The sequence below is a fragment of the Nuphar pumila genome, chromosome 8 (assembly GCF_984573655.1).
Source record: "Nuphar pumila chromosome 8, dmNupPumi1.hap1.1, whole genome shotgun sequence".
In the NCBI taxonomy this organism is placed as follows: domain Eukaryota; kingdom Viridiplantae; phylum Streptophyta; class Magnoliopsida; order Nymphaeales; family Nymphaeaceae; genus Nuphar; species Nuphar pumila.
This window is the reverse complement of record NC_143256.1, coordinates 108,991,898-109,002,049: the sequence shown is the minus strand read 5'-3', so window position 1 is coordinate 109,002,049 and position 10,152 is coordinate 108,991,898. Positions and strand designations below refer to the sequence as shown.

General features: G+C 36.8%; 1 protein-coding gene across 2 annotated transcripts; it reads left to right on the top strand.

Annotated features, from left to right (window-relative positions):
- Positions 1–550: 550 nt before the first annotated feature.
- On the top strand, positions 551–3,796 carry LOC149830175 (aquaporin TIP4-1-like). 2 transcript variants are annotated; one of them, XM_090015727.1, is made up of 3 exons: positions 551–960; positions 1,601–1,845; positions 3,319–3,796. In XM_090015727.1, exons 1-3 carry the CDS (start codon positions 834–836, stop codon positions 3,688–3,690), a joined length of 744 nt encoding a protein of 247 aa, XP_089871853.1. In that variant the 5' UTR covers positions 551–833; the 3' UTR covers positions 3,691–3,796. The 2 variants fall into 2 exon arrangements, with proteins under 2 accessions (XP_089871853.1, XP_089871854.1); XM_090015728.1 differs by lacking the exon at positions 551–960 and adding an exon at positions 1,192–1,274.
- Positions 3,797–10,152: the final 6,356 nt, after the last annotated feature.

Below are 10,152 nucleotides of genomic sequence, written 5' to 3'. Positions count from 1 at the left end.
GACACTAAAGAACAGGCTCCGTTTAAGATCTGTGAATCCGAAGTGCGCTGTGATTTTCCCAACACTCTCTGTTGTTTGGGAGCAGTGTTGTTAAAATGAGTGTTCAGAATAAATTTGACAACCCCACTATTTTAATAACATTCACAAGCAGATGTTTTTTTGGCAATTCCATCTCCAATATTGCATTTGACAACAATATATTTTGGCAGCAACATATTTTGCCAAAGCCATGTTTTAGCAACAGAGGAAAATGGTGTTTGCACAGATCCAGATACCTATCCTTACTCCTTACCTAGTTTGAGTGTGATAGTCCACATCCATACGTAGAGCATGCAATAGAACTGTCACATGCATCACTCGTATACGTAAAGTGAGGTTAATTTGTTTCTCAAATTCTCCGCTCACAATGACAAAAGGATGGCATAAGCTCAAACATCACGATGTATCGGGCCTCTTAGGTGGCCGTGCCTCTCAAACTTGGCAGGCCAAAATGGTCATATACTAAAAGAAATAAAGATTTTAAGATGTTTCCAAACTCAGTGGCATTTCCATAGTTGATTGAAGACTCATGGCTACTGAGTTGGTGGTATGGTAGCATGGGAAATATATTTGGTTTTGTTAAGTCTTATCAACTGTCTTAGTGCACAGGGTTTCAGAAAATGATTAGGAACCTTCTTCTAAGCATGCTACCCGTTCTCTCCATCCTTTCTTCTTATATATATACATATATATAGGGCTAAGAGGAAGTAAGGTTGAGAGGTGAGTAGAAGGCCAAGTTCTCCATCTCAGGGAATATAGTTAATTCTCTTGTAATCTCGTTTCCTTAGAGAAGGATGGGAAAAATAACGTTAGGAAGTCAGCAGGAGGCTGTTCAGCTTGACTGTCTTCGTGCTGTGCTGGCTGAGGTTATACTCACCTTTCTGTTTGTCTTCGCCGGGGTCGGCACGGCAATGACATCAGGTAATCAAGGATCAAATCTAGCTTTTAAGTGAATTATGATATTTTTCTTAATAGTTTATGTGAATTCAAATGATGAAAATGACAATTAAAGTTGGTTTTCGAATTTAAAGACAGATCTGTAGTTACTATAATTTTCCATTCGCTATCAAAATGGAAGTGCAATCCCGCTGCTGCCTCTGCCTTCATCTGCCTCTGCCTTCGTAGCTAGGATTGACCGTGGTTTGTCACCAGCCAAGAGACAACCATGGTTAGAAATGAACCTACTTGCAGCATTTCTTGCCACAATGTCGAAGTTGGGTGTTCTCATTTGGCAGGTAAAAGGACCTCGAGCTTTATCAACTAAAGGCGGACCCCTACCAGCGTATTCGATCAAAATCTAACAACTGTACATCAATTTTGTACATGTAATCTTTTAGTTTTCATAGTCTGTCATTTAAGGCTCCATCTCGAATAAGCCCTTCTTCAATGCAACTTTGAAAGACTGGCAAACGTATTTAATACCAATTTTCACGTAAACATTTCGCATGAAAATTATCTCCTCTTAAGAAATGCTCTCTCTCTCTCTCTCTCTCTCTCTCTCTCTCTTTCTCTCTCTATACATATACATTTTGACTTAAGAAGTTCGGATCTTTAAATGCAGATAAGTTAGTTGGCGGATCCGGCATAGCAGGCTTGACAGCAGTGGCAGTGGCCCATGCACTCGTGGTTGCGGTCATGATATCTGCAGGGCTACATATTTCAGGTGGTCACCTGAACCCTGCAGTCACACTGGGCTTAGCTGTTGGTGGTAACATCACCATCTTCAGGTCTGTCCTTTACTGGATTGCTCAATTGCTGGGCTCTACTCTAGCCTGCCTGCTGCTCAGGTTCCTAACAGGTGGATTGGTAAGTATTTTGCCTCCCCATGGTGTCATGGGTCCCTCTAGATGCGCCTTGAAGGTGTACGAATAGGTGCCTACGTTGTGGTTTATACCCAAGAACATGTTAGGTTGGATCTAATATCGATACGACGAGGGAACACGCACAAGCACTAGATAGCTAGCAAAGAAATGAACCATGCATTGAAATAAAAAGATTTACATGGCTGAGCAATGTGCCAACATACTTAGATGACTATGTCACATGGGCACAAGGCACACATAAAAGGACACTGGACACGCCATTGGATGCAGTTTCCACGTACGGTGTGATCTGCCACAATGGACGGTAAGGACGTTGGACCATTTCTTCACCATGATTTAGCAGATCTTTATGACAGCTATTTGAGGTGCCTTTCAAAAAAAACAGTGGCAATTCACACATGACCAAACCATAATGTTTATATTCATTTTTACATAGATTTTGCTGTGCTATACACATGAGCATGCGTCCGCAAAATTACAACGCTTGTATTTTCTTTTACAAATTTTCAAAGAGCATTCGGTCATGCTGTTAGTACCATACTATTTAGTAGGAAATCATAATTGAGACCTTTGTTTGCTTGATAGGATTTTACGTATGCATTCGGCATGTTTTAACATATACGTAGAAATTTCCAATCAGACTTTCTATCGGTGAATTGATGATTATCGATTTTTATGCTCTTGAAAATACTGTTTCGTGTATCGCAAACTTAGATTGTGAAATGTGCTTTCTAGTAAACAGTAATTAAGCTTGATCCCTGGACCAACCAGGTACGTGGTAACCCATGTGGTAAGCGGGGTCCTATGTCATGCTGAAGGCACAGGATCGAATCCCTCTGTTACATGAATTTAATGCAATTATTGTAGGGGTCAGCCTAACCGCAGCTTGCCTTTCAAACAAAAAAACGTATGGTGGTAACAAAACTTTTTTGAATAATAGAGGCAATTATTGCAGGGTGGTAACAAAAAAGTTTTTTTAATAAGCTATGTACAAGATATTCACGAAATGTTAAAAACTTTTCTACTCGATACTACAGTACTAAGGGTGAGTAGGCAACACTTTTTTTTTTGATAGGCAAGGTGAGTTAGGCCGACCCCTACCAGATATCTCTTAAGCCCCCACTTAGCAGAGGGATTCGAACCTGGGCCTTCAGCTTGGCACAGGACCCACTTACCACATGGGATGCCACCTCAATGGTGAGTAGGCAATAATTTCCCAATGTATATATTGGGGAAAATGTTGGCTGCACCCAGGGGTTCCAAAATCACGACTAAAAATCTCTTTTCTTATTTTTTATTAATTCTTTTGCACATCTGACTCTCCAAATGTGATTTACATGTTTAGTTTAGTAGAAACCGTCCCTTGGTTCATGTTTTCCCAATGTCTATATCGGATGGTTGGATGATAAATTAAACATGGGGTTCTAAGTGAGCTGTATTTGGATGGTTTTGACAGGAGACACCAGTACACACGCTCGCTAGTGGGGTGGGCTACTTTGAAGGGGTGCTCTTGGAGATCGTTCTCACCTTCTCTTTGTTGTTTGTGGTATATGCCACAATAGTGGACCCCAAAAGAGGACAGATAGGAGGTCTGGGGCCCATTCTTGTGGGGTTTGTGGTTGGTGCCAACATCTTGGCTGGTGGGGCCTTCTCGGGTGCATCCATGAACCCAGCCAGGTCCTTCGGCCCTGCATTGGTCAGCTGGGATTGGACCGACCACTGGGTCTACTGGGTCGGGCCACTTGTAGGTGGGGGCCTTGCTGGGCTGCTCTACGATCACGTTTTTCTCATCCATTCTCATTCTCCTGTTCGTGATGAGGACTACTGAAGAAAGAAAAGACTGTGCTCTCTGATTGTTTGTTTCTTTGTATGCGTGTCTGTGTGTGTGTTTGTGTGTGCGCCCATGTATTTGAGATATGAAAATGTTTGATCTATGCCTTGCTATTGAATGAATGCATATATATATATATATATATATAGATTCATTTTTTGAAATATCCTGCAATTTTTTAAATCTGCCCCATGTTTAAATTCATAAATTTTCAGCTATAAAAGAACCATTTTACCCTTCACACAAACCAATTTTCTGTAAAGATGCGAACTTCCTCCAAAATATCTAAATATACGATTTTTCTCTTAAATCAACACATTTGTGAATGTCCTGCTGCCTGTGTCCCTACTACAATTTTATTAAAAAGCAGTTCATGCATTTTGGGAACATTTACAACCATGAGTTGCGAAGGTCCCTAAAATGTATGCATCTTTTATAACTAAATACTCTCACAATTGAGAATGTTTTGACCTTCACATGCTAATGTCCTCTTTCCTGTGCCCCTTATGCTATTTTAGCAAAAGGAGTTTGCATATTTTGAGGACCTTTGCAACTCATGATTGCAAATATCATACTTTACTTGTGAATGTCAAGATATGTCAAGTTAATGACCTTGTGCCTGGTATTTGCAAAAGTGCCGCTAAAGCCTTTAGAAAAAAGATCACAAATTTAAGAACAAATTCACATATTATCATATTTGGTAGAATATTCACATATTTAAGAAGAAATTTGCATATTTAGATATTTAGAGGAAATTTTGCATATTTGAAGAAAATTCGCTTTGTGAAGGGTAAAAAAGTTTTTTTATAACTAAAAATTTATGAATTTGAACAACGGGCAAAAAACTCTCATTACTGCAAGTATCTAAAATTTTCATTTATTCTTAGAGAAGAAAGAACCTTTAGCAAGAAAAGCTTTATATATTCGCAATTGATATGGCTTCTTCAGCAACCTTTGTCCTTATGGGTCATATCCAAGAGTGCTGATGAAAGCTTGTCATTAAATATGTTCACCTTCCCTGCTGATTCAGTCAATTTTGCATATGCTTCTAAAGAGATTTGGGCAAAATTTGCATTCTTCAAAGCATCCTGCCAAAACAACTGAAGCAATCCCAGTATAAAGATTACAAGTGAAAATAGTAAAGAAAAAGAATAAGCTGGCAATCAGTAAAGTGTTGACAATTGAATGTGAGATCTACACAAGATTAACCTTTGCCTTTTGCATTTGTAATTTTATAAACCAATATATAAACATTTATTGATAAAGAGAAAGTGAGACAATCATTTTTGCCATGAAATTGATTATCAACTTTCCTCCAGACAAGGCGTATAAGTTCTTTTCAAGTGCTATATCTTGTTGATAAACCAAGTACAAGTCTAAAAAGTCGGCAGCATGATCCCAAATTATTTTAGAAAATATATAAGTGGATTCACTTCTATAATATTCAAAATATGAAGTTTTCATCTATAGTTGTATAAAATATAGTAACTTAAATACAAAAGAATGTGTGTGTAACACCTCGATTTGGAACCTCTGGAATCTAGGTTCATGGGTATTCAATGAGAAAATACCTAAGTAGCGCACAAAAATATGGCACATTTTTTTTAAAAAAATATTATTAATTAAATTCCAATAAGAAATCTCACACAAGTCATAAAGGCCACATCATTTAAATGAGACACCATCTCTTAATTTCAATAAAAAAAAATTGGTTTGCCAGAAGACAAGGCCATCTACATCTTGAAGAAAGAAGACAACGTGCTACACCAAGTCTTGTCCCACTAAAGGCACCTGAAACCTATAGTTATAATAATGAAAAGGAGGGTGAGTCTCCAACTTAGTAAGATGTAAATTACAAGCAAAATAAACTTAGATTTACAACTGTAGTGGGCTCTAAGACCCTATTCTTATTTTAGTTTTTCAATCACATCAAACACATGTTTATGTCTTTTAATTCCCCCCCAATTTTTTACTTGATTCTCACAAGTTAATACACTCTCGATGCTAACCACTATCTACTTCAGTTATACTGGTAAGAACCTGTTATGGGCATAGCAACTTGTATAAAATACCCCAATTCTACGGTATTGGCCAAACTATGACCACTCCCTCTATCCAATGCAGTGTAGGACCCTCGATAGTGAATCAGAAAGTCAATAATCTAGTGCTATACCTGCTACAAGTTTTTTCATGGTTTATGCTATATCTTAATCTAACTCTAGAGTCCCAAGTCTCTCGATGAAACCTCAAAATTCTCTAGGATATATATAATATGTATCTCATGAATTTACATGAACTCTTACTCAATTTCAAACCTACTATTTCCTGACAAGTGTTCATAAGGGACATTCTCAATCAAGTATTCTCAAAGGACAATCATAGGGTTTTGAGGTTTAGCAATTTTTTAAGTATGTAGAGATATAGGCTCTCTATATCTATAAATCCTTATGGCCTCGACAGTGGAGGCTCTCACGCTGATGACTATCAGGTAGCCATTTCTACCAGTGACCCCCTGACAATTTATAGGGTTTTAGTATGCTTAAGTATTTCAAGTCACAGAATACCTCTGTAACTAGAATGGGACTCAATCTCATTTCAAGAACTCTGTTCTCATGCATGTATTTCTAAGTTTTTCATAAATTAAAGTATGCATTTCATCTAAAAGACAATAATTCAATGTATGCAACTCATGTGAAGTATCACAAATACATGAAATCATTTATGGCAGCAAGACTAATTCACATACATTCATTCTCTAATCACAAGGAAGATACATTTCTAATATGCAATTTCAAACTCATTAGGATATAGTCATAATCTCAAGTAACCATGATTTGATATAGTCCAATTCATAAATATGTCAGTATATAATGTTTTATTAATTAAAATGCTTATAATTTTCCTTACCTTGAATGCAAACGCTACACTCTAGTCTCACGTGGCTCTAATAATAGAATCTAATAATCACTCAAGTATATTCATATAAATAAACATTCTTTATACTTTATCAAAATGACCAAAATACTCCTCTTGAGGGCTCCCTCTATCTCACCACATCTGTATGGAGTTAGGTTTTTCAGTTTTCTTAATCAAAGGTGAATTATGTGCTCCTAGTTTGGTCAAAACCATAGGACAAAATGATTCCTCTTTGTGATACGAACCCAGCGCACCAAATTTCACTAAATTCTGAGTACAGTGTGCACAATTATGCTCATTTTACTAGATATTGGGTCATACATACAAGGGTAATTTGGTCATTTTTCCTTTCTACAATTTGACCAAACTCAACTTAGGTCAGACCGAGCTTGGTCTGAGTTTAGAACACTAGGTTTGCTGAACCTAATCTAGACCTAACTTGGTTTGGTTCAGACCCATCTGGACTCTTTAAGTTCTATCTCAGATCCGCTTATTAAATGGTGTGAATCCATATTCAGTTTGGTGTAACTGAACTGAACTCAAACTGTGCCAACTCGGAACAAACTGGGTTTGTCCAGTTCCGTCCTAGACACAGATAGACTAAGCTAGTTCAGTTCAGTTCTAGTAAGGAACCAAAACTGATCCAATTTGAAACATACTAGACTAGATTTAGTTCCTAGTTACATTCTAGATCCAGAACTGATCCAACTAGTAATAGGTTGGATCCAGACCCACTTCTGATATGGATCAAGAACTATCAAACTCAATCAAGACCCAATTATGTTTTGGATCTAGAAATGATCCATCTAGATGTGGATTGGATCCAGATCCAGTTACATTATGTATCCAAAATTTATCCAACTAGTCACGGATTGGTTCTAGATCCAATTTTGATTTGGATCCAGGATTGGTTCTTCAGGTCCTCCTTACTTTGCTACTCCCAAAATTAGTGCCTGATGGCCTGATCAATGAGCCGATTGTACTTCTTATTTGCATCAGCCCCACCATCCTCAAGATTGGGTTCAATCCCCTCTCGTAGCATTTGTTTTTTTCTTTTTCCATAGTTACAAGAGATTTCACAAAATAAGAGAGAAAATTAAACTAGGTTGTGTATTGAGCCATAGTCATGTCTCCCGATCATAGCTTCCTAATTTCTCCTTTATTATCCTCTCATTCCTTGGGAAGAATTGTCGATAGAACCTCCCCATGAAGGTGGACCAAGATAGGTAGGTGTTTTATTTCAGGGCATCTCAGATAAATTTCCACCAATGCTTTGCATCTCTTGACAAGTTGGACACAACATCCCATATGCACTGATCTCCTGAACACTAAATTGCGTTCAAGGCCTTCTCCACTTGCATCACTTTGTCTGTAGTGCTCACAATTTTTTTGAGAAATTTTCTTGAATATTTCTATAAGTAATAATTTGAAGATGATAATACATGTTATAAACTAGATTAGGTCTTAGATTAGATCTTAGAAGAAAAAAACAATCAAATTGACAATGGGTCCTCTCGACTCTAGTGGAAATCGCTTTCAAAGTTCATTTTTTGAGAAAATAACATTTTTAAAAAAGAAATTAAATAATCTAGATAAAATGGTGTTTAAAAGAATTTCATATGCATTTGAAAATAATTTGGTTTGTATGTAGAGTCGTTTCATTTAAACTTGAAATATAGTTTTGAAAATTTTGAAATCTAAAATATAAAATAAAACTAATTTATAAAATAAGAAAAATATGGAATGAAAATTGGATTTAATTATAATCCATAAAATGGTAGAGGTCCATAGGAATGAACTACACCAAACAACTATGGTGTTGGATTGAGCAAATAATAAACCTCCTTCTAAATAGTATTGTATTAATGATAGAATACATATGAGTGGTATCCCCCATTTGCACTCATCCTAGATCATTAAATCTAGAATTGGAGGGTCAATAATCTCTCTCTCTCTCTCTCTCTCTCTCTCTCTCTCTCTCTCTCTCTCTCTCTCTCGTGTTGAAACAAAAGAATTGAAAGGCAATGTTTTAAAACTAATTTAGGGAGAACACTTTCAGCATCACTGTGAATCAGCCTAAATTAGCTGATTTGTACTATATATGCCAAAAATCAATACAAAACCAAGCTGATTTGATTTAAAAATATTTAAAAATGGTTTAAAATATCATTTTAATATTATGGGGACATGTGTCAACTGCTGGTTAAAAATTGGCCGACTTAGTTCAAAATCAGAACCAACAGATTCAATAAATAGTTTTGAAAATAGATTCAATCCCAATACAAATTTTCAAAACATTGATGCAAACACAAGGGGTTCAGTGACATGAATGGGTGCTACTCTTAGGGGAAAATGTTTTCAGTCTTTTTTGCAGTCGTAGCTTGACTTGAAAAAAATGGAAAAAAGAAAGAGTCTAACAACTGCACAAACTCTAGGCTAGGACATTGTATTGTCTCATGTATGTGAGCCAATTGATTGATGCTTGTTTATCTGGTTAGCAAGATAGAGTTCAAAGTCAGAGAAAATGTCGAGTCAATTAGAGACATAGGCATACTTTTGTACAAAATTGTTGAAGTAAGCTCATGAGTACAATATCCCTACGGCCACAACGTGTCATTCAAGTAAAATATCATCCATGAGAAATGAAATTATATGCAACATGTTTCATGCATAAAAGCATGTATGGTTGAATCATGCATAACACATGAGGTGAATGAATGTGCATGAAACATGTTATAAATGAATTATGCATGAGAGGATATGGGGATGAATCATAACATGATAGGATCATGCATGAAACCATAAATAAATATGTCATGTAGTATGCATGACCACATAATTACAAGATGACATATAGCATGCATGAGAGTATACGAGATTAAGTTATGCATATGACATGGACTATTTAGTCATGCATGAAGGCCTAAACTATTGATATTTTGCATGAGGGCATGAAAGGATTATCATGTGAGATAAAGGTACTAGAGGGTAACCTATGATTAATAATAAAGATAACCCTGAGACCAAGGGTTCATTTGAGGCACCAGTGAAGCCGAGCTCTCAGAGATGGCTGAGTTTTGTCTCGATCTCAAGAGGTGGTTGGATCTGTCTCGATCCTCTTGAAAGAGGAAAGAGCGGTACAAATCTCATGGGATATATTGAGTTTTTTAAGGTTGAAGGCACCTTTTGTCTGCATCCCACGGAGGTTAGGGGACAAGTCTATCAATGAGTCTTAGGTGGTAGTACCACAATTCTATAGAGTTAGGGATGCATGCCCAATTTTAGCCTGACGATATTGGTTTGATGTAGGCCGAAACCTGAGACAACGGGTCCATTCTTTTAACCACTGCATTGCAGGGTTAAATCACTCGAAAAAAACCCAGTTAAGTCATATGAGAGCAAATAAAATATATAAAATAATAAATACTCTTATGGTTGTTTTTAAAAGTCTATATCCTCTTTTGTACCAGATGGGTTTGAATAACCAGAGAAAATAATTCATTAAATTTTTAGAATCACTCCTATTACATGCATAAACATATA

What these genes read in the sequence shown, in the direction of transcription:
- LOC149830175 (XM_090015727.1), top strand. Translation starts at nt 834, where the DNA reads ATGGGAAAAATAACGTTAGGAAGTCAGCAGGAGGCTGTTCAGCTTGAC. An exon ending in CGGCACGGCAATGACATCAG is followed by an intron (nt 961 to 1,600) that starts GTAATCAAGGAT and finishes CTTTAAATGCAG; the next exon opens with ATAAGTTAGTTGGCGGATCC. An exon ending in GGTTCCTAACAGGTGGATTG is followed by an intron (nt 1,846 to 3,318) that starts GTAAGTATTTTG and finishes TGGTTTTGACAG; the next exon opens with GAGACACCAGTACACACGCT.